General features: G+C 46.1%; 1 protein-coding gene and 3 long non-coding RNA genes across 4 annotated transcripts; all 4 read right to left on the minus strand.

Moving 5' to 3' along the window:
• Positions 1–804: 804 nt before the first annotated feature.
• On the minus strand, positions 805–2,109 carry LOC120696083. Its single transcript, XR_005684002.1, has 4 exons — positions 2,099–2,109; positions 1,931–1,993; positions 1,512–1,565; positions 805–877 (listed from the first exon to the last, which is right to left on the minus strand). It is a non-coding gene; the product is annotated as an uncharacterized LOC120696083 (long non-coding RNA).
• Positions 2,110–5,742: 3,633 nt separating this feature from the next.
• Positions 5,743–6,679, minus strand: LOC120696084. The gene is made up of 2 exons (XR_005684003.1): positions 6,164–6,679; positions 5,743–6,012 (listed from the first exon to the last, which is right to left on the minus strand). It is a non-coding gene; the product is annotated as an uncharacterized LOC120696084 (long non-coding RNA).
• Positions 6,680–12,295: 5,616 nt separating this feature from the next.
• LOC120696085 lies at positions 12,296–15,772 on the minus strand. Its single transcript, XR_005684004.1, has 2 exons — positions 15,463–15,772; positions 12,296–13,709 (listed from the first exon to the last, which is right to left on the minus strand). It is a non-coding gene; the product is annotated as an uncharacterized LOC120696085 (long non-coding RNA).
• A 7,017-nt stretch (positions 15,773–22,789) lies between these two features.
• Positions 22,790–24,252, minus strand: LOC120681085. The gene has a single exon (XM_039962631.1). The coding sequence runs from the start codon at positions 24,124–24,126 to the stop codon at positions 22,924–22,926; it is 1,203 nt and encodes a 400-aa protein (XP_039818565.1). The 5' UTR covers positions 24,127–24,252; the 3' UTR covers positions 22,790–22,923.
• Positions 24,253–27,082: the final 2,830 nt, after the last annotated feature.

Consider the following 27,082-nt stretch of genomic DNA (forward strand, 5'->3'; position numbering starts at 1 on the left):
ACTGGCCTGAAAGAGATGTGGCAGTCTGAAAAAAAAACATAGATACCGAGGAAATACGGCTTTAGAAACCCGAGCCAGCTTTGTCTTAACTAAGAAACCCGGAGCAGTAAATAGCCCAGTAATATCCGTCTTAACTAAATTACCCTCTTTGTTCTAAAACGTAGGACTTATAATTTTTTAAGTAAATTTCTCTAACTGTAACAAGTACGTAGAAAAATATATAACACTAGTAGTGCCCATGTGCGGCACGCACATGTTTTAAAATTAAGAGATTTCTAGCATAAGTCCACATGCAGCATCTTATGTTCAAAAATTTAACAAACAATAATTTTATATTTATGATAAAGATGTATGCACCATAAGGACTTTTAACTTCCATTAGACAAAAAAATACATGTACTTATACAAGCAATTTTCAAAAATGTACATCTCAACATTATTAGTATCTCCTAAATTACCAAGCTTCATACTCGAACAACATCCAACGTATTCACCATTTTCATGGTTATCTGAATCCAGGAGGAACATCAAGACCTTATTATTGACGGCTATGCACCTTTCCCGACTTCTATACTCCCAAACCAAGCCAATTTGAGAAAGAGCAAATAAGACTACAAAAAATTTCCATCCGAAAACTGATGGCCAATCTTCCTTTTTTCCGTTCATCGTCATCCCTCTTTTCAAGTGTTTGTGGCATCAAACGTCAACAAATACAACACATAATCAGTTTTATCCGGCTGAAAAGACACACTTTTAGCTTGTTTTGGACAAAAAAATACATGTATTTATACAAGTAGTTTTTAGAAATGTACCTGTTTGTGGTATGGATAAAAACTTGGTATGCTTTTTGCAGGTATAATTCCATCCAAAGGGAAACCTGTTGCATAAAGCCATAAACCAAATACAATTAGTTACAAGACTGCATAAGAGGAAAAATCTTAAATATAATAGAATATCAGCAGGCAGGCAATAAAATGATTCGATAGGGTAGGAATGAACATCGTAGATTGTATCACAGAAAGTTTGGGGAACATCATTAATTATGCAAATGATCAAGCTAACATCAAGTACACTATCGATCTAGAAGTATTGCGATAACTTGGGCCAATTGCCATTAAGCTAGCAATTGTAAAGTCAATTATTGATGTTTGTTTTGAGTTTTTGACCATGTTTAGCTCAGCTGGCTTCAGAAGGACATGCATTGATTAACCTAACAGTCATGCGTTTCCTCATAGTATAAACTTTCAGTTCATCTAGATTTACATATACTGGCGAAAAACTCATGCGTATGCCACAACTCCCTAGGTATGCTGAGGAATAGACTAAGAAGTAATTTATAACATCATTACTGCAATCAGAAGCAAATGTTAACTGGATGAAATTGCACTACTGGCCGCAGCAGAAAACTCATGCCTTTGTGGGCAGTTGTTGCAGGCTAACAGTAATTAATATTAGTATAAGCATAAGTAATGCCCCACAAGAATGAGTATCAACTCATCGACGGGACTTACTTGATTCAAAGAAATTTGGGGAGTTTCATACTCAGCCACCACAAAGACAAACACCTACAATCATCTAATGAAAGAAGTTAAGCAACAGAAGCAGGAGAGCATTCTTATGTTCTTTTTGGATAATTTCCATTATGTTTTCCACAGTATCATTGCATGAGAATAGAAAAGTAATATAAATTACAGTTACCCCAGAATTCAAAGGCAAAGATTCACACATGATCTTAGACACTAAAGAGACAAGTACTTCCTATGCCCGATGATTTTTATTCCCGTTACTTTACAGTTTCCAGTAAATCCTATGTTTTAGTAGACCTTGTATAAGCTGATACCATACTTTCTAGTAGACTAAAATTTTGAAATTGAACGGAAACAGTGAACACCGAGGGGCAAGGGAATTAAGAACTCCAAATACACATTACTTGTTTTGTGTTCCACGTGAACAGAGATGAAAGGTCCGTCGAGATGTTCAGCGTCATGCTAACCTGAAAAACAACAAAGACACCAGTTGTAACAAATTCTCGGTATAAGAAATCTCCTGCTGATTTTGGTCAATTTGCAGAGCACAAAAGGGTGTGGTGATCATTTACCTCGTTGTTGCTTCTAATAGAGAGACATATTGCTGTGACTTTGGAAGCAAATATGACAGCCAAAATGAAAAGGGCTCCTGAATTTACGTTCCAGCCAATTTTACTGGAACTTCTAGTGCAGCTGTCAGACCCATGGAATTTTTTTATCAAAATAACAAACATGTATGCAACATTTGATCCAATTTGGATCAAGCTGTTCAAATAAAATAATTTAGTATATACGCTTATATGATATGGCTGCAATTTATGAGAACAAAAATTAACGTTGCCCATATAACGAAATGCAATAATCCTAGCATGTCCTTTCTGGATGTGCTCCTTACTTGCATCTATCAATCACATTGCAGTACTCTTTGAGGCAATCATTTAAACTGAAATCAAGCAGCCTCTATAGCACAACATGCATGGGATGCAGGTGTGTACATATAAGCATCCTACATGGTAATCCATCTCGTAGTTTATCATTTACCTGTCACTAAGCTTGGCCCTTCTCATTTTTTTTCCTACAAGCTTTAGATATTGGCCTACCAGAAGATCCTGACCTTAAACTGCAAATTGCAATAGTAATTACAGAACTGATGACTGGATACAATAATGCAATATGCACCTAACTTGCGAGGTGAAATAAAAGCCTAACCATTTATTACTACCCACTTCCTTGAAAATATCACCGGTTATTACATAGCTGCCAACTTCCACACTGTTAAAACAAGCGGAGAAATGATTATAAATTCTGGATCTCCATGGGGAAAACTTCCCACTACCTTGTTTCAACCAGACAAACAAAATCATTCACAAAATTAATCAGAAAAATTTAGCAACATGTAAGTCACATATCACTCCCCACATGCAGTGACCTCCTTTTGGCAGAAAGGACAGAAAAACAGTATTAGCTAAATTACCCCAAATTAAACCTAGAAATTTCTATGTTACTATTATCTAAAAGCTGCACACAGTCATGAGTGATAGGAATCTCAAGATGGAAGAACCACGGCCTTTCGGGCGGCCATTGAAAATTAGTAATGACAATCACGAAAGGAAGTAATAAAGCGGGATATTAGATCATCGAGCAGTGAGCACAGGTTGTTCATCATCATCAGTCGATCCATACATTTTCCTTGCAGTGCCATCTATGTCGAGCTGCATAGCTGTTGTGCTTGCCGTGGCTGCTGCCGTCATGTTGGCGGCGCGGCCATCTGAAGCAGCGAGGTAAACGGGTGCGTCAGGCACATCGGACGCCGACGCGCTCTGATTCCCTGGGCGGCCGGGCAGTAGGGCCCGCAGCCCCATCTTCCCTGGCTTCCCCAGAGGGAGACCGTCGCCGCCAGCGTCCAATCTAGTGACCTGGTGGTGTGGGAAGGGAGGAATCGATGGACCATCGGTCTGACCTAGGGTTGGAGGATGACCGGGATGCTTCCCGCGGGAAGGCCCCGCAGCTCGCGGCCGGGAGGTCGTCGAGCATGCCGAGGAACCAGTCGTCGCCGGCGGAGGAGGGGGAGGAGGATCTGCGCATACGTAGGAGGTCGGTGCACGGGGTGCGCAGCGCCCGCAGCTTGCCTGTCTCCCAGCGCCGCCTGCGGCCGCCGCCGTCCCCGGCCGACGCCATCTCCGCGCGATGCGCGGGTCCACTCACCGCCCGTCGCGGGCCTTCGCGCTGCTGCGGCGGCGCCGGCGGGGGAGGAGCGCCCGGGGAGGGGAGCAATTGCGGGGAAGGGGAGGGGACTGGGGACCCACGCCGGGGAGGGAAGGGGAACTAGGGAAAGAGAGAGTAGGAGTGCCGTGGAGGGGAAGGGAACTGGGGAAGGGAACCGAGGAAGGAGAGAGGAGCGGCGCCAGGGTGGGGAGGGGAAGAGAGGGGAGCAGCAGGTGATTGACGGAGTGGGTAGGCACGGTGAAAAAAAACGGGGGAGGGAGCGCGGGGATTGCACGGGGGGGGGGGGACGATTTCGGCCTGCCAGGTGCCTGTCAAACATTTGGGCGACGTTTAGTTCCCCCAACTTTTTCCTACAGTATCCGTCACATCAAGTTTTCAAACACATGCATGAAGCATTAAATATAGTTGGAAAAAATAACTAATTATATAGTCTTACTGATTCCTACGAGATGAATCTAATGATGTTAATTAATCTATGACTGGACATTAATTATCAAGTAACAACGAAACGTGCTACACTACCCAAACCCAAACTTTTTCACCAACTAAACACCCCCTTGGTGCTTCCAGGTGGATCCAAAAGTGGGATTTGTGATGTGGGTATGGAGGTTAGTCTTGGTGAGGATTGTTTCAATTGTCATGGATTCTTATAGTATAGATTTATAATACTAAATAAATACACTAAGATATACCATGGAGGATTTAAACCTAAACAAAGTTTTGACTTGGATAAAACTAAAAGAAGTTATATTTGGAAACATATGTCAGTTTTCAGCTATTTTGATGATGCATTATGGTCAACGTTGTGTTTGAGATGCACTAAAAATTTAAGATTTGAACAATATAATATTTTAAGGCAATGGAATTTTTTGTTAGTATATGGAAGGACGAGACAATTTACTTTTGTCGGCTTGGCTGAATACAAACTATTCAACTCGTTTTACTTAATCAATCATTAGACTGGTCTATTCACCCCTTAATACTAATTTCACCTTAAAGATATTAGAAGCATGAATAATGATCATGAAAAAATTCTTAAAGGTTTTGCTATCATAGATTATGTTGTCATTTATCACCCACAAAATTTAAACCTAAAATCCAATTGGTACGGAGAGAAACAAAACATAGTAATTTTCATGACGGGTGAATTTGGCTAGTTTAATTAGTTAGGGGGATACCCGCAAAAAAAATTAGTTACGGGGAGCAAAACAATTGAAACTTTTATGGGAATTCAAGTAGAGAAGTGAATTATTAAGAATAGTTAAAATTGCATCCTTCCTACCTGAAACATTGGTTCAATTGAATAAAATTGAGCTACACTTTATTGTCTTCTTGCATAATTTATTACTTTTAGGATTATATTTTTTGGCGATCAATCTATACACTTAAAATTGAAGGTGTGGGTGTAAGGGTTGTCATTTTTTCGCGATCGCGCCTGAGCATGTTTTTCATTTCATTAAGAGGAGGTGGGTGTAAGGGTTGTCATTTTTACTGTATTGCGTAGGCCCAATCATCCGTAGCCATATACATCAGAATAGGATGCAAATATGCGATTGAGATTTGGTTTCACATGAAAAACACAAAGGGCCCCAACAGTGATGTCATGCAATCAACAACCACCATGACTGCAACACGAGGCATTGCGTCAACCAACACTAACAACCCGGTGCGCGCGAAACCTTAAGGCCAGTCTCAGTGGGGGTTTCAAGGCACTGTTACCTAGACTGCCATGTCAGCTTTTCTGTGAAATGAAACTCCCATAAAACTACCACTCTCATTGCACAATTTCATTGCTCAGTTTCATAGACAGGATACAATATTTAATATGTGCATTGTGTTGTGATCAAATGTACCATGAGAACTCTGTAGCCTTTTTGCAATTATTTGTAAACTATGTATTTAGTCTAGTAGAACATGGTAAATGAACATTTTTACATCAAAAAGAATGTTTTGATTCACTTCAATATCCACATGATCTTAACTGAGCTCATATATGAAAAGGATTATATGAAAGGAGCAGCAGTTCACATTCACATAAGAAAGAAGCAGTTCACATTCCTAATGGAGCAGTTTCACATCAAAATAACTGAGAAAATAATACATAAGTTTCCACTACATTGCAGCCTTTAACATAATTGACAAAATAGTACGTAAGTTTCCACTACATTGCAGCCTTCCAAAATAACTGATCAAAAGCGCAAGCCTCCCAATTGATATCCTTGCACAGATGCTCCTGGTACTAGTAGTGGAACACATGTTTCTTGAGAAAAGCACAAGGTAAGAAAATCACTAACCTCAGGGTTATAAAATAAGCACTAGGAACTGATATTCAGATTATAAAATAAGCAATCTAACTGAGAGCAGGCTAGTTTCACAGAACAACTTCTCTAGGATGAAGCAAGATCACTAACCTGAGGGTTCATCGTCCATCAATGTCAATGCTGACCCTTTCATTGGCATATGGTGCAGGTGCTAGCGATGGTGGGCTGAAATTGTTTGAAGCTCCAACAAAATGAAAATTTTCAGCAATCAGTTGCGAAGGTGGAAAATGTGGTTGTTGTAACATATTGAAATAACCACCCCTCCAATGTGCAGATATATAATCTGAGTTGGCAAAAGTCTGTGTTCTCAAACAATACTTAAGATAGATCCTTCAATTGTTCCCATATTAATGATAATATAAGCAGATGCATAGAGTATCACAGGAGCTTATCACAAGCTATGTCACAGGCAGTTAGGTTCATATTTCTCCACTGAATAGCTGTATGGCTTTTGGTGGTCAATAAATACAGATTTGGGTAACTATTTTTTGTCCTGGTTTTCATGATGTTGAACTAAAAGTATGAAACTTTCAAGATCATTTCTCCCCCAAATTATATTGTATATCCATTATTTCATATCATTTCAATTTTCTCATCCCATTTGCGTGCAAACAGAATCATTGTACTGAATTCATGCATGTCTCACCAATCAATCCATTTGCGTGCAAGACTGCAATCTTATTGTTATTGAGCTGAAAATAAAATAAATATTCGAAATTTTCTCCACGGTAGTAATGACTCAATGTACTGGTGGCTATGTTCTTGAGTCATGACTCATGACATGGTGAATTTTGACAATTGTGAGTGTAATCAGAGTCATTGTCCAGTGCAACCTGATCTTCCTTGCTACTTAATTTTTCTTTAAAGCGGACGGTTTTTGGACTTTCCTGTTTCGTTAAAAGTTTCTTATTTATTGCACAGGCTTATACAATGGAGTTGGAAGCTGAAGTTCAGAAACTCAAGGAGCTAAATCAGGAACTGGAAAGGAAACAGGTGTCTTCTCTAGTTCTCTAAACGCTACAACTGCAGGAGTTAGATGTGCTACTTTAGTGCATTGACTCTTGAGGAGCAATTAGTTTTATATTAAATTGGCATCCGAATATTCGAAGTGACAGCTACTTAAAAACCAAACGAGGCCACTAGTTTCATGTCTATGTTGCTGGCATCTTTATAGTTCAGGTGAATGACCATCTACTCTGCAGGGTGCGACAAGGACACAGTATTCATGTGTTAGTGTTATAGCGTACTAACCTTTGCTTCTCCAAAAACAGAAAGTTGCAGCCTGTGTATTTCTGGATATCACTAATCTGAGCATGTGTCTGTCTATCATGGACCAATTTTTAAGTGAACATTGCCAAAGACGGAACAGTATGTCAGCGTGTAAACATGCTTGACATCCGAATCACATTTCTTGTAGTTCTAGTGATACCATATTGATGGGTTATGCTAAACATTTTAAAGAATAGGCACACATGCATGCATCTTACTTCTTTGATGTGCTCAGTGTACTGATAATTCATTTCTTTATCATGCAGGCAGAGATTATGGAAATTCAGATGAACGAGGTAATTTCTTTTGTCAATTGTGAAGCCAAACTTTTCTACATTTGGCATATATATTATCTTGGTGTTCTTTCTGATTTGTTAAAACTTCGCAAGAGATATCGACATTATTCAGCCTACAATCATTCTATTACTTTGTCACCTTATGAGTGTGGCTAGTTGATCAACCAGTTGCTGAATTGGTTGTAGGATTTAGTTAGGGACTCGAACCTTTTACTCCTGCAGAGTTTCTTTCTTTCCAGCACCAACATAACTTGAAATACGCTCCATTATGGCATTGTCCTTCTAGGCTGCTCAGCCTGTGAATTCATATTGATTATGAGGATTGTTCATTACTCACCAAATTACACTTTCCGTAGTCTAAATAAAAGCATTACGATTTTGAACATCAGCTGGCTTTGGTACATGCATGCGCATCAATATGTGTAAATCTAATATTCTAATGCATGATATTTCATATTTCATCGCACTATTATTAGGGCTCCATGACAATTGGCTAGCTCGAGTAACCAACTGATCAGTTAGATTAACCTTACTATTTGGTTTTTGGAGTCTCCCTTTATTTCCTCTCTTAACGTTTAACTGTCAGATATTTGGAGCAGCTTACAAATACAATTTTAATTTCATAAATTAACCACCTGTATTATTGTATAATACGAATGACGACGCAAGTTCTGCTAAGAATTCGAATGACCCATATTGGTATTTGCTAATGGTGGTCGCAAATCCTGCTGACAGGTACCGGAAATGTTGAGGGATCCATTCGGACAGAAGAAACGGGTGTGCTTGCGAAGAACACTGACAGGCCCCTGGTGATGATTGCCTCTCCTCGAACGGTAGATGATGACTAGCTGCATACCGGCAGTGGTGCTTGCGATCTGTACATAATCTCTCTCTCCAATAGTCAATAGAGTAGCTAGCGATGAACATAGTCAGAATCGATTGTGCTGCTAGCTCCCTGTAGCGGTGGCATTGCAAACTCACATTTTTTTACTATTACTAATTGGAGGCTCTTTTAAAGCCTCCAGATGAAACCACCTAGAATCCTAGGTGGACAATCTAAAAAAATAAAGAAATCCAATACATTCTCACAAAAATTAGAAACATCCGGCCATTAATTCGGCAACTCTAATCATAATAGTCATTGGATCTGTTATATTTTTCTTATAAATTATCCACTTTTGCCATTATGAAAATAGACTAAATTAACCCCCTAAATATGTATCTAAATTATCCACCTCTACCATTATAAAAAAATAATATAAAGTAGCCCCCTAATCTTCATGTAAATTACCCACTTATGCCATTATAAAATAGTATCGAATAACCCCCTATATATTCAGTACCCAGGGTACAATATAGTACTACTATATATATACATATATATATATAATCCAATGATAACACAATAAAAATTTAAAATAAATCCAAAACCTATATCAAAATTATATGATTATATTAAAATTTTAAAGCGCATCAATATAAAATTCTAACTTCTATCATTATTAATTTATTATTTATGTTATTATTTATATAAAAATACTAATCATAATGTGTGTGTCATCATATATTCATGTATGAGATAAGAGATAAGAATACGAATTTTCATGTTGTTCACATGACTCAAACAAAATGTTCAATTAAATACATATCAAACATACATGGATGTGTGATGCAAAGTGAGAAAAAAAATTTAGTAACTAAGCCTATTGTGTTTTTTACAATTATATAATGATAAATATGTATCTTTACACTACTGGATTAAAATATTTAATTAGTTAAAGAGAGCGTGAGATAAATCATTATTAGATATCTCTAACTAGTCCGTGCAGGAGCACCGGTTGATAGACTAGTGTAGATTAATGTGGTACTATTTGGTAGATCGAGAAGCAAGTGGAGTGAAGCCGGCTGTAGGAACCGACGGCTGCAGCCATCCTTGAGAGCTTGTGTAGAGTTGCCTAGGTTTGCGTCTTGCCGGTTCGTCGTATAGAAGAGATGCGGATGATTTCAGAAGATCGATGCAAGTAGAAGTAGGTTAATGGGATCCAACTAGGGAGAGCAGCCGTCTCGATGATTATCTGTATGTACATCTGATGGATTTAGTATGAAATATCTGTCTATCTGTTGCTGCTTGCGCGTGTATGACAGAATCAGACGGTGTTAATTGTATTGGTGATGCCTGCTGTACAGTCGTCTGTATTTCGCCTCGACGAACCGACCTCGCCGGCGCCGGCGCTCCACGTACTGGCGCCTCCAGCGGTCCGGTCCGGCCACCTCCCCAAACCCAGCAACAATTCCTGATCCCAAACGCTCAGTCGCTCACCTCCGATCCTAATCCTCTTTCTTGTTGCCGGTGTCGATTGCATGTCGAGTGAGAATAGTTGAAGTCTAGGAGGTGCGTAATTGTATCAGTAATAACAGCCTCTCCACACCGTGATCTGTTTCTGGAAATGTTATATCCTCCTGTTAGCCGAGAATGTATGGGCCGCAAGCTGTTAGCCATGTTGGAAAACTCATGGGTATGGGCCGGCGATGAACTGGACCAATCTGACAGGCACGCGTCCGTCCTGGCGACTTCGGCCCTCCAAGTCGGAGCCTCTCGGACCGCAAGCTGCTGAGAGCCCATAGTCGAGGTGGGTTGAGTGCAACTAGGGGTGGTAATGGGCCATGACCCTAATAGTCTCTTCACAGTCCAATAAAGCTCTTAAAATTTTTAGTTCAAAAATATATATGTTTATAGCCCGATTCTTTTAGGGCCCGATCCTTAGATTTTCTAGTTCAAAATGTTAAGCCCTTTACCACCCCTAAGTGCAACGAGTCCAGCCAGCTGCCTGTTCGGGAAGCAACGGCCTCATGCACACATGGGCGGATAAGCCGATTCGACAGATCGCTTTGTCCTCTCCCGCTCTTTAGTCGTGTGCTAACCATCCAACTTTCCATTTGACTATTTGTCATCCAAAGTTTCATCATGCAAAATTATTTTATTTAAACTTATAGTTGGTCATTTTCACTGTTTTTTTTAACGTAGCAGAATCTTCTGCTGGAAGGCTTAGGGGGGATCCGTGACCATTAGGCTAGGGGGCTACAGAACTCCCACCCCCCCTCCCCCCTCCGATCCACCTCTTATGTCCTGTTTGATCTCAAATAAGTCACCTACTTATAAGTTAAAAAGTGATTTAATTTACCAAACAACTCTAACTTATAAGTTTTAAGCAGCTCCACCCTAATTTAAAACTTATAAGTCCCCCCTTTTCACGTGGGGTCTACACCTTTTAAGTCACTTAATAACCAAACACCCCTGACTTATAAGTCACTGGTTTTAAGTCACCTGACTTATAAGTAGGTGACTTATTTGAAACCAAACAGTGCCTTAACATTTGGCTTCTAACATATCCAATTCAAATTTTGTACTGCCTCCATACTCAAAATAATTGACGTTTAAGACAGCGACACGTCTCCGAAACACAACTTTGACTTATTATTTCTCTAAAAATATTTATCAAAAAGTTATATATGTATACTTTCATAAAAGTATTTTTCAAGACAAATCTATTCACATAATTTTTACATTTTCAAACTCAATAATTTGAGAGTTATTCATGATTTATATTCTCAAGGTTCGACTCAAACCTTGTCCAAAACGTTAATTATTTTGGTCATAGAGGGAGTACATCTTAGTTGCTACCTTTTCATATGAGAACAAATGGCACATCTGTGAAGCAATGTTATCCTAAACGCTAAACGGTAAACAGTCGGTTACGCTTTGTTTAGGGATTAGTCTATTTAAATGGTGTTTAGACTGAGTTAAACGGCCTAAACAGTTTAACACAGTAGCATTAAAATATACATATTTATGTAGGTAAATGTCAAATATGCTAGAAAGTCTATATATTTGCACATATAAAAGGTAAGTATTCTACCAAATAATCTTTTTGAAAGAAATATAAATCCCACAACACTTCATATACTTACGATGCTAGTTAATTCGGTATTGATTATGGTAGTTGTAATCCTCCTATTGATTAAATTATGAATTAAATGGTCATTTAGCTCATTTAATCACGTTTAACTCGACTCTATTTAGACGGTTTTTAACGGGCCAACTGTTTAATTCACCGTTTAGGGCCTAAACAACACGGGTGACCTCTGTTTACTATTTAAACATTGTTTAAACGGACTAAACGGCCGTTTAGGCGAACAGAACTAAAGCCTGAACATCCGAGTTTCCATTTGAGCACTTGTCATCCAAAGTTGCACCATGCAAAATCATTTTATTTAGGCCTAAAGTTAGCCGTTTTCAGCATGCAAAACCAGATGTTACCCTAATATTTTTAGCCGGGTGTATTTAATCAGAAAAAATTGTAAATGTTGGGAATGTTGAAGATGTGCATGATATAGTGCCCTGATAAAAGCGAAGTTGAGATCATTCTGGGCAGCCTATGATTGCATATATACGTGGTAGCCGGTAGGGAAGCTAATCTTATAGCACTATGACTCTATGGAACGATCATCATCAACGGTGTGAGGAACCGCCCAAATTATATCGACTAAACCGGGTTATCATCCATTGATCAACCCAGCTTAAGCGAAATAATCCCGGTAGTCCCCGGTATGCGCCTCGAGCATCGCCCAGGAACCACTCGCATACCGTTTGTTCACATCATGACAACCATCACAAGGATATATAAGAGCAGAAATCTAAAGTTGTGATTACAAGTCTTAATTATTAATTTACAAAACTCATGAATTTAACTATAACATGAGCAACTATACATAAGTGTTTTCAGCCATTAAACTTTCTTTACAAACTAAAATGTATTCTAAAATTAGGTGGATATCCTATCATGTTTTCCTATAGTCAGAGGTAAAACGCAGCGGAAAATTAGAAAGTAATAAGTAGCAATAATGATGTCCTTGCCCAAGACACCACTTGCATAAGCTTTGAGCAACTTCCACCATCCATCCACATTGCCGGCTCCGGCGGGATGAACGTGGCCATCGCTCCTTAGAAGAAAACCTGCAAAACAACTTAACGGCAACACCGTAAGTACATTTCGTACTTGCAGGGCTTATCCATAATACTATACATTTGGTGGATGCATGAGGCTTGTCAAATTTTAACATTTATAAATAAAAATGCGAGCATAATTTATCAAGTGAATAAGCAAAGACATGGCATCTAATATTTCTGTATCAAGCACCAATACAATTGCATGAGTAAAGTGATCATGTAATCATGAGCTCAATCTTCCATAAGCCCTTCACGAGAACTCTACGTTAAAGTCAAAGTACAAGAGCGTGCTCAATGACCGATAGCGCGGCTATTGCAATAGATCAAAAACCCTGCAGGGGTGTACAATTTTTCCCACACGAGAACAAGACCAACGACCATACCCACGGCCAAGGATAAGTGTTGATTCATACCTCAACCTTTCACACAAATACAACCGGCTATGATCGAACGGCCGGGAAGGACAAGTGCACCGGAACCGCCGATCACACTCCATCAAAACTCGCACCGAATCCGATCAAGGCAAGGTGTGACTCATGCTAGTTGGCTTACCGTCCCATTATTAAGTATGTGGTTTGTACGAAAAAGTGCTCAAGTATCAAAGCGATGACGCGTCGGTCCTTAACCAACTCAAGCAAGTCTAAGCCACTTGGATTCCACTCCCAACATGACCCTATGACACTTGCTCAAGTCTCGATCCATCATTCTTATCTTGCTCATGTTTTAGTCTCTCTCATCTACTCAAGTATATTTAGGCAAACACCCTATAACTCGCGAGTGATGGTGACCTTGCCATATCGCGACTTCTACCGTAAGCTAAGCATGGCTAAGCAAATTAAGTCGATAAGTCTAAACAAACATACTTTGCCTAGTATGAGTGATTCTAGAGCTAGAAGGGAAAATATGCCAAATGGATTCTACTCACATCACATGAACTAGGTAGGGTTAAGCTCATGCACAAACAATACTTTATAATAGCAAATTAAGATTCAAAAGTAGGGTTTGAGATACATAGGTGCCTGCCTTGGTACTCCGCAACCGCGACACTCCGAAACGTCATCCTCTAGGAAAGGAGATAAATGCATGAATTAGAAGAGATGCCATGAATGTTATGCATATGAGATGCAATGACTCATGAGAAGTAAAGGCTAACATGATTCAAGATCATAAAGCAAGCAACTAAAATAAGGCACACCAAAATTACAAAAAGAGATGCAAAACAATAATAATATTTTTGCACACACTCTACAAAATAAGTTGTAGCAAAAAGATGTCATCAAAACTAGTTGTGGTACTATTAGTTGTCATATAAATTAAGAATAAGTAACTCATCACAACATCAAACATCAACCATGTGAGTTAGTTCGTGATTATTATCAACATAAAGGATTAGAGCATGCTCATTCAAGTTGATACACTAGCATACCCAATTTTAGACAACTCAAGAATTAAAGGATGTCTAGCAACATCACATCTTAGTTAAGATACAATCATCATTATGTAAAAGAAAAGCTAGCAAATTATGTTATACTTAATTAAGAAAAGCATTGTTATTATAAATTATTTCATGGAGGTTCCTAACCATAAAAGCATATCATATTTATCTCTAATTAACAAGAAGGTTGATAGCTCACATGAGCTCAATTGATTCACTAGGTGCTGTACAAGTAAACTAGTCTTAGAACACGCATATATAAATTAACATCCTTCTAAGAACATTTAATTAAAGATAGCATTTATCAACAACATATCATGAGCATTGCTAACTAACAAGGTTCATTCCATGAATTTAGGAGCAGCGAAAATAATTAACCATGCGTGCATTCAACTAGGTAGCAAAGCTCTTAATTAACAAATTAAGAACTATATGATTATATAACTAGTTAAAATGTGTTATCAATTTTTAGACAGTAGATAAAGGTTCAACAAAGTAAGCAAAATTGGATCCATGATTTTAGAAGCACATATGTATTTATTGTGCAATTTAATAGCTAATTAGGTTTAAGCAAATATGGATTAAACTGTATCAATCTACAAACAATTCATGACAAACAACATGTCTAATGGATAGTACACATCATAAGGAAGCTAGCAAAATTGGTTTCATAATTTTTGGACTAATAGAGAATTAATTATGTAATTAATATGATTAACAAACCTTAAATAAACTGAGAAAAATAATATAACTATTTTGGGAGCAAACATATTTTTAACAGGTGGATAATAATAAGACAAAACTAACAAAATTTGTTTCACATCAATCGGAGCTATATTCAATTTTATAGAAATTATATAAAATGATGCATGCTTATACACTTAAACCAAAAACTGTATTTTCCCCTGCTACAGTACCCATAGACCGTCCGGTCCGGAAGGGCAGACTATCCGCAGTACAAGCTCGGGATAAGTTAAAACGCATCGGTTCTGTGTAAAATTTGAAAGTGAACGGCGGACAGTCCGGGGGTGAATCGCAGACTGTCCGCCGTAGAAAATTCTAGGGACGTGTTTTGTGCAGAGGCTCGATTTTGGAGGTCACGACTTGCGGACTGTCCGACCGTAGGTCGCGGACCGTCCGCTTGTCGGCCGAGGCTCACTGGTGAGGTCGCTGGCGGAGGTTCCGGCAACGGTTTCGAGTGTTGTTTGTTTCTATGGGTTCCTAAAGACATAGGGAACTTGTTTTGGCTAGTAGATTTGACATGCATGAAGTCTACGAAGCTCTAAGTCATCAATGGTGAAAAGTGATGAAAGACCATGGATGGGTTAGAGAGCTTGAATGTGAGGGCACAAGAGGAAGGGAAACGGCGAGGGGAGCTCACCGGCGATGAGTAGAGCACGAGCAAGAGGCCACTTGTTGGAGTAGAGTAGCGTCGGTGTAGATTGGCTCGAGTTCATCCTCGAGGGCTTGGTGAAGAAGAAGAAGCTTGGGGTGGCCTTCTCCTAGGTCTCCAGTGAGGAAGAGATGGACGAGGTGGTGGAGAAGCTCGTCGACGTCATCCTCCGCTGGTCCTCCGTCGAACTTCGGCGAGGATGTGGTGGATTTAGTGAGGAGAGGTGGGTTCTTCCTCCATGGCTTGGTTGGGGACGAGCAAGAGAAGAGGGACTGTTAGTTTCTGTGTGGAGAGAAGCAACAGGGAGGGAAGCAGGCGTGGGTGATGTGGGAAGTCGGGTTGGGGCGTGGACGCGTGGTGGGGTACGTGGTGCAGCTTCTCTGCACAGGCGACACGCATGCAGATGCTTCTCGCGAACAGTCCGCGGTAGAGGAGCGGACAGTCCAACGAAGAAAATCATGTAGCATCCTGATTCTGTATAGAAATTTCTCTCTTTGCTTCAGTCTTCAGAACTGATCTTCCAAGCCTTCAAAAATCACGCCAATTTTTGTGTTGATACTAGAAATCAAGAGCAACCCATTTTGCTTGGAATTGGTAGAAAAGCTATTGCAGATTTGAAATGAAAATTCTTCCTGGAATGCTATTTTTGGATTTTTCGGCTGAGCTGTTTGTCTTCAAGATGGATTCCTAAAATCCGGTAAAAATCACCTTAATTCTAGATTTTGAAAATAGTAATTTATAAAAATAACTCCCAACATAAGTCATATAATAAAAATGTAAGTTGCTTCACAAAGTATGAGTTTCAAAGGTATCAACAATTCAAAATTAAATTCAAATGCATTCAAATCAAGCACAATTTTTTCTTAAAGCTAAACAAAGATGCTCATTATGCGATGCTTAACATGATAATTATATTTGGGTTGTTACAAACGGACCATAGAATGATTGCATCGTCACATAATAGTGCTCTCATGGGATGCGACCAATGAAATTTCGGAGAACGCCCGCATCGGCAGCAGAGCGGCCTTGCACGGCGCCGTTGCCGCGGAGGCCACGACAACAAAAAGAGAAACGAAACCAGATCGATCCGCCACCAAAAGCTCGGACAGAGCCACGCTGCGACGTGTCGTCCTTCTGCTGCACCTGCACGTGCGCGGGCACGGCCACGGAACGGACAAGCAAAGCAACACAGGCATCGCACCGCGCAGACCAAGAGCTGCGCTGCGCAGGCGGTCCCAGCTGCCTTTCCGGTACGAGCGGCAGGCTAGCGGTTACAGAAGCCGAGCTGGCGGCGGATCAGCGCCATGCGAGACGCGACGCCGAGCCGAGATCGTGCCGATCTCGTCTCCGCACGCGCTGCTCCATTTTGGCCGTTTGGCGGTGATGTCTATCCCGGCGGAAGCAACCCCGGAGGCTCCAACTCATCGAGAGGGTGGCGGGATCGTCGGGAGGTAGAGCTCCGCCGCCGCCGTGCGTGCGAGCGACGAAACCGATCCCGGAGCTCCGATCACCCTGCCCGGCCGCCCGGCCGGTGTCTCTCCCGATCGATAAATATTATTGTGTCGGGGGGCCGTACTTAGGGGTGGTAAAGGGCCCAACATTTTGAACTAGAAAATCTAAGGATCGGACCCTAAAAGGGCCGGATTCTAAATATATGTATTTTTGAACTAAAAATTTTAAGGGCTTTATTGGGCTGTGAAGAGGCCATTAGGGCCATGGCCCATTACCACCCCTAGCCGTATTACGTACCACCGCCGTTTGTCAGGAAAGTACAGCTAGCAGATCAAGCCAAGCTGCAGCCTGCAATTAGGGGCGGTAATGGGCCATGGCCCTAGTGGCTTCTTCACAGCCCAATAAAACTCTTAAAATTTTTAGTTCAAAATTACATACGATTAGAGCCCGGCCCGTTTAGAACCCGTTCCTTAGATTTTCTAGTTCAAAATATTGGGCCCTTTACCACCCCTAGCAGGAATACATATTGGCCCCGGCCACGTGTGATCTGATCTGGTCTCGGCCTGGTTGATGCATGTATGCTTCATGCGCGCTTCGTGCCATCATCGACCTACGAGCAGATGATGATTAGCTTAGGCGTGGGCATCGTTTTAAAAAAAGGATCACATCACGATTAGCTTCGGTAGTGGGTGTACAGTCACACAAATACGTTTGATACATTGAGGCTTGTCGGCTCGGCGCGGCCGTCGCCAGGCACCGCAATTGGAGTTTTCCGGCGAGCCGTCTGATCGATGTTGAGGACTTGACGTGGACGGCCGGCCGGCCTACGCGCTACCGTACGTGGCTTCATGCAGGATGGAGCTGGTCATTGACTCAGCGGGGCAGCTCATGTCAGTAGAGTATGTGTAACTCTTCCACCCTGCAAGATGGCGAGGTATTCACAGTGGCCCGGCATGCCTGCCTGGCTTGATGCGACACCGGCATCTCCCTCGGATCTGACCCGGATGGCGAGGGGGAGACATCTCATGTAGTTGTCAGCTAGCAGCTGGCAGGGTGAGCTTGCTACTCATCACCCAAACCACGCACTCCGAGTCTACAAGGGATACCACTAGCTTGTTTACACCTTCCAAGGGATTCCTGCAACCGTGCAACAATCCGGCTGCCTCTCTGAAGGAACTTACGATTGCCCCCGGAGGTGAAGCAACCGTTTTGAAAGTTTCAAATGATGTTTCCTGAGAGTAGGGCAGTAAATGGCAAGCCATGCCTCGCTTCTCCCATCGGACTTGTTTGCGTTTCTGCAGCAGCACCGTATTGGATTCTGGGCCTCCATTTTTCGTGTGTCCCGGCCGTTGAATTGTTATTATATCAATACATCCAATGAAATCTAAAGAAGGCCATAACTCATTGCTTCATGTTTACAGTATATGGCATGACACAATAGAGCAAACTCAGCAAAGAGCTAATCCTCCTGCCTAGTTCCGATCGATGGCAGTTTCACAAAAAAAAAAAGTTCCGATCGATGGCAATGAATGAAATTTCTAAGAAAACCGTCATATCAGAAAACCTGCCTTTGCATGGACAATGGAGACCAAAAGAATAAGAAACCAGATCGACCCGCCCCCAAAAGCCCGGACAGAGCCGCGCTGTGACGGAATCAAATCACACCTGCCGCCGCCGCTCCTGCCGTGCGTCGTCCTGCCTCAGTGGTTGTTATGCTCTCCGCTCGCTGCTTCTTCCCTCGATCCCGGGGCGCGCCAACCGGGCGGCATCCGCGCGCGGCCACGACGCCGTTCATTATTGGCAAGCACGCCCAGCCCCGGCCCAGCTCCCCCGGCCGGAACGCCTGGCATGTCCTCCCGCTGCACGTGCACGGGGCACGAAAAAAGGACGAGCGGCAGCGGCACCACCGGCACCGCACGTCTCACCGCGGCAGAGCAGCGAAGGCGGTCCCTGCCCCCCTTTTCCGGTGCGGGGGCGGCAGGCTAGGCGGTTCCAAAAGGCAGCGGCACGGCGGCAGGCACGGGCTGGCGCCGTGTCGCGGAGCCCGCGGCGAGATCGATAGATCGTGTTCGTGTCCCGGCCGTCCCGGTGGCGCGACGCGCCCGGCGGCGGGGCGCGGGAGCAAACCGTGCGTGCGTGCCAGCCGCGAGACCGCCCGGGCCGCACTTTCTTTACAGCGCTGCGCGGCGTCGCCATCGCTCCCAGGCAGGCAGGGCAGCAGCCCGGATCGAGATCGGATCGGCGGTTCGCTCTCGGGCGCTGCCGCCGTGCGAGCGGCGACGCCGACGAGGCGTGGCCGCGTGCGGGTGGCCGCAGGATTCCCCCAGCTCGATCGGATCGCCCGGCCGGCCCGCGGCCTGGGAGGCGTACGTGCCGCCGCGGCTCGCTGGAATATTGTACCGTCCGTACGGCGGATCACGGTCGTTCGTTGGGGGGAGAGCATGGTAGGCAGGCCCAGCCTAGCCCAGCCGCTCGCCGCAGGAATATTTTGGCCGGGGCCGGCACGGGTTGTCCGCCGATCCGGCAATGTCCGGCGGCTCCAGGCCGACGCTTCGCTCACTACCTCGGCCAATGGCGGCCAGAGAGGATTAGGCGCGCGGCCATCATTGCGACGGGATCGCGCTTAGCCGCAGCAAACAAATGGCCCCAGCGGGCAGCGCGGCGTGCCCCGTGGGGAGCAGATAAGCCCGTGCGGGTACGTACCAACGAAGAAGAAGGATGCACGATGGCGCGCTGTACGGACATGTTGGTTGTTGCGTGCAGGCATGCACCCCCCCTCCTGACGGGTACTTTATTACGAGTACGTACTGTATATGGTCATGCTCGACGTGCTCGGGTTGGCATGTACTATCGCCACATTTTTATTAGCGTCGCAGATGCGCCTCTGCTCGGCGGGAGTGGTGGTCCTGATCCGTACGTCCAGGGCCGGGCGGCCAGTGCACAGGAAAGCTAGCTACCGGGGCAGCTACGATGGACGTTTGGTTTTGCAACAAAACTAGCATACACGTTTTTCGAGAAGAGAATCTCGCATGCATGAAGTACTAATTGAAGTCTATTTGCAAAATCTTTTTAGGGATGTGTGTAACTTTTCGCGACGAATCTAATGACGGTAATTAATCGAGGATTAGCTACAGTGATGCTACAGTAACCTTCGCGTAATCGCGCGGCCAAAGACCTTATTAGATTCTTCAAGGTCACTAGCGCGGATTCTGAAGTTAGTTTTGTAAACTGATCTTGTTTGACACCGTAATTAGTAATCAAAATTGTTACTGTTACTAGCGCGCTATAATTGTAGCGCGAAGGCCAATTTCGCGTCCGCCCGGTGCAGCATCCGCACGCGCGCCACACCCTGAACCTGAAGTCCTGAACGAATTGATCGAGGTTACGTACTGCCAGCTTGAGACGCTGCGCTGTCCGGTGTGATAATCAACTGTGCTCTGTTCGGGCGTGTGTTCCCTAGCTCGCGGAGCAAATGAGCCACTGTTTTAGTCATCACTGAGTGAGGCATGAACTGTCCGAGCAGGACTTTTGCCGAATCGAGCCGAAGAACGGAGTCCTGGAGGACCGCAGCAGAATATGTGTCCCCGGTGGACTTCGAGACAGTAGCCTGCAAGGTTACTTGTAGGTTGCATTATACTGTACTAGGTGCACAAGGTAATGTTTAAAATCCGTGCGCGCTCGTTGCACCGGTGGTTGCAGGTAGACTTTTTTTTGAAAAGATGGTTACAGGTAGACTTTTCGTGCGTTTCTACGCACAATAAAGCCAGGAGCTCACTTCCAAGCAGCGTTCAGTAGCGCCAGCGACAGGGTAATAGGGTCCTGGATTTGTCCGCGGAGAGGGACGCAAACTTTACTTTACCCTGCGCCAGCGACAGGGTAATAGGGTCCTGGATTTGTCCGCGGAGAGGGACGCAAACTTTACTTTACCCTCGCGGGTTCAGAACATCAGGCTCTGTTTGGAACCAAACTTTTTTTAAGAGTCCCTATCACATTAAAAGGAATCTTACTATTTTATAGTATTAAATAAAATCTGTTTATAAATGTTTTTGACAGCTGAGTGTTTTTTCGCGAGACGAATCTAATGAGCCTAATTAAATCATAATTTGCTACAGTGATGTTACAGTAACCATCCGCTAATCGTAGATTAATATACCTCATTCGATTCGTCTCGCAATTTAGCCACAGAGTTCTGCACTTAGTTTTATAATTAATATTTATTTAATACTTCTAAATATTAAAAAGTTCCAGAGACTTAAAAAAAAGTCCCTGGAACCAAACAACCCCTCAGATATCTATCCCCATCCAATATCAACTTGCCTGAAATTGCGCCGAGGTTCTTTTCTGGGTGTGTTCAACTGTCCTTGGGAGTAGATGAGAGTATGAGACGCGATCAACTTGTTTGACTTGTCACCCCACCTTGCTAATGTTTCATAGATCTTGCCCTCGAAGGTAGCAGTAGAAAACATTGGCCCGTCAGGTCAGATGAGGTGCATTTTTTTTTTCCCAACGGTAGTCCATCTGCTTGCCTGAAGATCTGACTGATAGGCGGCGTATCCGCGAGAGTGAAGGACGGATGTAACATGATGGCAACACCGTACCAGTCCCGAAAAAAGACCGCGCAAAAAAAGAAGTAGGAGTACTCGTCTTGTCGAGGAGGAAACAAAACACTAGTATAAACAGTCGCTGATAGTGTCTCCTGAGTTTTAATACTAGCACAAGTCATCTGTCACAGTGCCAGTTCGTCAGGCGTCAGCTGTGTAGACTGTAGAGCCAGCTGCGTCACAGCACCCCACCCTTTTCAGAACTGGGCATGGGCACTGTCCGTGTCGTCCACGAGGACCATGACCGCATCCACGCGCATGTCGGAGCCGGACACACGGGAGTGGGCAGGCGCCAACCGCAACCCGACGCCGCGGGCTTCACCTCCAGTTCCCGGCGGCGGCCGCGCCGGTGCATTTAATGGGCCAGTGGCTGGCGCGCCACCGCTCCGTCACAGGCAACCCGAGACCGCGCGCCATGGCGCCAGCCGCCAGCCTCGCTCACGTACGTACGCCACCACGGGTCTCCCGCGCCCGCGCCGTGCACCCAGCGAAAGCGAGGAGGAAACAAAAGCCTTTCTTTTGGGGCGGGTACACCGCGGCGCACGGAAAGAGCCATGGCGCGTTGGTCCGTGCTCGGGCGGGCTAACCGCCTCCACGGTGCCCCGTTTCCTTTCGGTTACGGGGAAGGGATGCGTGGTTAGGCATTGTTAATCCCCGTGGCTTGTACCGCAAAGATGCCGGTCATGATCGCAGAAGCTTTGGTTCGCGGAGGAGGAAGAAAAAGGCGCAAGGAACAGCAGGGGATGTCGCGACCGGGAGGCAACCGCACGTACGCACCCACACCCGTTGCAAGCAAAACATGCTCTCGTGCTACAGCCTGTGGGAAGCGTGGCTGCAACTCATGGCCCTTTTTGTCCGCTGATGCGAGGAGCGAGCGAGGCCATGCTATTCGTGCTAAGCGTTGTCGGATCGAGCTAGCTATTTGGAGGAAGGTTCGCATGATCCGTTGGTTTCGACAAATAAAGAAACCGGGCGGTAGTAGGTTTGGAGGGTGCCCACCCACCGTGACTGTTAAAGCGTCGACATGCTAACGGTATCCAACAGTACATCGCGCAAAAGAAACCCTTCAAAAATGGCCATCGGTCCTTGGCAGGAACATAAATTTACTGGGCATTTTCTTCCCAAAAAAAGTTACTGTACAATTTTTTTTTTGCCTGGTCGAATTTATCTCTCGTTTAAGGGGGTGCACGGTATCTTACAATGAAGTGATGAACGGCGCTTCGGGCACATGACCAGCACGGCATAGTTTACTCGCGGGCTCATGCGCACGAACATGGGCGAGTTTACTTTCTCACTTATACAAGTGTAGTTTGATTCGTGCCCGAGGTAACAAAGAATCAGAAGCGTCAGCCGCCACCGCCAGGTCCGGCGAGAGCGGGGGAGAGATCAATCGGGGTCAGGGCCCCACCAGCGCCTGCGCGAGGCGCTGGACCCTGGCGGCGATCTCCGGCGGGATGCGCACGGCCGCCCGGGAGCGGCCCTTGCCGCGCCGGGAGTCGAGGCCCAGCGCGTCCGACACGTCCTCGGAGGTCCACCCGGCGCGCCGGAGCGAGTCCGAGCACCGGTCCGTCTTCAGGACCAGCGCGTCGAGGACGGCCTCGGTGTCCGGCGCGGGAGCCTCCTCGCCGTCGAAGAGGCCGGAGGCGGTGACCTCGACCATCTCGTCCACTTCCCTGTCCCTCCAGCCGCCCTTCTTCAGCATCGACCCGAGCTCGTCGAGGTAGTTGTCGACCCACCGCGGGGTCGACCGCCGGGGCGGCGACGGGCAGCCGGACGAGGACGACGAGGAGGATGACGAGGCGGTGGAGGCTTCCGAGGACGAGGAGTCGCGGCGGCGGCGGTCCGACGCGGCGTCGCTCCAGAACTCGATCCAGCGCGGGGCCTGGACGGCGTCGAGGCTCCGGCGCGTGCACGACGCCGTGCTCGCGCCGGCGGAGAGCGGGGATGCCAGCGGGGAGGCGGCGACGTGATCCGTCATCGGCTGGAACGACGACTCGTGGTCTTGGGTGAAGAAGTGGAGCAGGTCGAGGCCGCAGCAGATCACGCGGTCGTCGGCGACGAAGAAGACCGGGTTCCCGGCGAGGCCGGGGCGGCAGGGCAGGTAGCAGCGGTCGAAGAGCGGCACGAGCGGCGGCGCGCGGCGGATGGCGGCGCGCGCGAGGCGCAGGGCGCGGTCCGGGTCGGCGGGCCGCCGGCCCCAGCAGCGCGGCCACAGCGCGCCCCGCGCGGTCTGCAGCGACGCCGCGGCGGCGGGGAGGTCGAACGCGGCGCGGAGGCCCGCGCGGCCCCGCCAGTCCGGGAACCCGGGGCCCGAGGGCACGCCGAGGGCGAGGACGGCGCGGAGGTCGGGCGGGAACGCGAAGCCGAACTCGGCCTCCGCGCGGGCGAGCTCCGCGTCGGTGAGGCCCGGGAGGACGGCCACCCCGGCCGCGCGGAGGTGGGCGAGCACCCCCGCCGCCACGGCGTGGAAGGAGTGCAGCCCGTGGCGCGGCGACGCGGACGCCGACGCGGCGGCGCGCGTGGACAGGCGGCGGAGCCCCGCCGCGTGCGCCGCCGCCGCCGGGGCCAGCCCGGCCATCCGGTGGTCCACGTCCACCATATTCCTCAACTGGTGCGCGAGCTTCCTCCTGGGCTGGCTGCCTTGAATGCCTCCTCCGGATGCCGGGGGAGTGTCCTTGAGATGCCGAGGAAAACGGTTTGCTCGATCTCGATCTCGATGCGGGAGGAGATGAGATGGGGACGGGTTATATAGGGGGGAGTCGGGCGTAAGACAAGGGTGGGGCCTACGGCCGTGGGCAGCGGGCCCTGCGGAGATCTGGGCTGAGCGTGGGGCGAGAAAGCGATGCCGTCGCGCGGGGACGTAAACATCAGCAGCTTGTGGAAACGCAAAGCTCTCGGGTCCTGATGAACGGCCGGGTGAGGCAGCAATAAACCGATGTACTTGCATCACGTATGGTACGAGACGACTTTCGCGTCAGTTACTAGGGCGAATCGCTAACGCTTACGGTTTAAGATGATCAATGGTGTACAATATTCCTTTCTCTATACTAGTATACCTCTACTATGAAGTATAAAGGCATGTGGAGAGTGTTTTTTTGTAAGATACTTTTGATCTCAGGTATCCACAAACTAATGAAACGTCCCACGGTTTTTTTAGAGGTCGGTGCGTTATATTTAGAAACCATACGCTTGATTTGTAAGACAATTAATCAAGATTTAAACAATCATTTTTTAAGACAATTAATTTCATACAATTAAATACACGGGGGAAACTTTTTTATTTCTAAGCGGTGTTTCCTTCCCCCCATTAAAGCTTTTGCATGTGCGCCACGCGTGCTTAATTATTGCTAGTTGAAATGAAGAGAGAAAAGTATTTGTTCTTTTTAGCAGTGGCCGGCAAACTGGCAATACAGCATAAACACCTCTTATGGTGAAAGAACATGGATCTTCTTCCTACCACTACTGTGTCCTGTGCTCCAACCAGACAAATGAAATGGCATAAGCTCTGTTTCTGCATCTTGCTCCTCCACCAAAGATTGTAATTAAATTAACTTGCAGGAACCAGATCAGTACCGATTTCAAACACTGAAAAAACATCGTGACAAGCTTAGCTGTACCCTTTTTTTCATGCATATGGGATGAAAACAAATGAACTTATGCTTCGACAGAAAAGTTTTGATTTAACGGTGTCTAAAATTACACTTCAAGCATGATTCTGCGATGGGGGTGATAGTACTTCTCACCGATACATCTTTGTAATCTTGATTTTTTTTATTGGCCTTTTATTTACTTCCTCTTTTCTTGTGATAGTGATACATCTTTTGGACCTTCTATCTTGTTGATATACTATATTAGCTTAGCGGGAGCTTGCTCCTCTTGTTCATTCAGAAAAAAAAAACTGTATAAACACCAGAAATGCTCAAATCAAACGCAGCAGCTGTCGAGCTACAGCCTACGGAATGATATGCGGGCCATTATTCGGTGCCCGGATGGGCCAAGGACACCTGTTTTCATAATTAAATCATAACCCCGGGAAGCACAAGTACATGTGGATAGGGCATCATCTCCCTTGCCAGAGCTCGAGGCCATGACTCGCTTGGGAGCACTCGGATCAGATGTCCCCCCAGCCCCCAGGGGGAAGCGAAGGGGGGGATGCTTGCTTAGTTGGCCGCGCTGCTCATCTCTCATCATGCAACCCCAATAATGCCCGTCGGAGAAACAGAAAACCCACCGGGCGGCCATGATTTCGGTCCCCCGGGAACCGTGCACCCCTCCATAGGTCCTCCGACGAGGAGTAGGTCCCGGCGTGCCGCGCCGCACCATCCGGCCTCCTTCCGTCCGGTACCCGGCGTACGGGCGGGCTCGCGTGCCGTGATCTGACTTCTGACAAACCTCGCGCGGCGAGTTGGTGCTCGCGGTTTTTCTCTCTTCTCTATCTAGACCGCGTTGTGTGCATCGTATAGACGCGGAACGCTGGTGCTGACACGGAGACGAGGCGGCGCCGCGCTCTGGACTCTGGAGCCTGGATGACAGGCAGGCCGCTGGGGCGCCGGTGCTGCTGGCTTGGCGTGGACGGGATCGGGATGCCATTGCTGGCTCACCTGCCGCGGTCACCTCATCCATCAAGCCACCAAAGCGACGCCGGGCATCATCATCATCGTCTCCGTTCACCGGCTCACCGCACGCCTGCAGGCTGCCGGGAAGTTGCATCGCGGCCGTTCCGAGATGAGACAGGCCGGGGATTGTCCGTATCTATCCGCAGCCTTGTCACAGCTCCCCGTCGCAAGTCGTCTTTGGCATCCTGACGCGGTGGAGGGGGGCCAAGTAATCTCTCGATCGGCCGTGTAAAGTCGACGTGATCCGGGGATCTGGTGCCGCCGCCTGATTTTCCGACGGCCGCCGTCTGGCCGCTGTCACAGACTCACTGACTCACAGTAGAGAGACAGTACCGGTGCGGTGCGCCGGTGACTGGTGAGTGATCGGGGGCTGCTGGCATTTCTGGGCGAATGGTATGGGGATTACTTGCTGCGATTGGGTTTAGAAACTATTATTGGAACGGATTGCTGTCTTGGACTATTGGGCAATCTCCGAGCTACCATTTGTTCTCGTTCTTCTTGTCGCGTGGTCTGTCGTCGCTGTCGGGGGGTTACGTTGGAGTGATTACGACAAAGCTGAGTGATAAACGCTAGCAAGAAAAATCAGCGTCCTGATAACAATCATGTTTTTTCCCCCTTATAATGGCCGCACACGCACGTAAGCACACACTGCTTTTTTTTCCCCTGGGTCACAGGAGAGACTCGTCGGGCTTTCTCAGTGATGGAGGTGAAGTCTCCCTCTCATTTCGCTAGGGAATGAGCAGCTAGCGTCTAGGCCGAGCGACCTAGTAATAGCGACATGCCGCACGAAACCTTGGTCTAATCCACAGACAAATTGAAGCCAGAAGTACCGTCTTGAGTATGCATGGGCGTGGATGCACCTAAGGGGCTCCGGCTCGATCCACAGCGATCCAATCGTGTTTTGCAGGTTAATGGATCGATCCGTTCAGTTTGGCAAGA

The sequence above is a fragment of the Panicum virgatum genome, chromosome 2K, assembly GCF_016808335.1.
Source record: "Panicum virgatum strain AP13 chromosome 2K, P.virgatum_v5, whole genome shotgun sequence".
NCBI lineage: Eukaryota > Viridiplantae > Streptophyta > Magnoliopsida > Poales > Poaceae > Panicum > Panicum virgatum.

Coding starts and splice junctions, on each gene's coding strand:
- LOC120681085 (XM_039962631.1), bottom strand. CDS start 24,126: ATGGTGGACGTGGACCACCGGATGGCCGGGCTGGCCCCGGCGGCGGCG.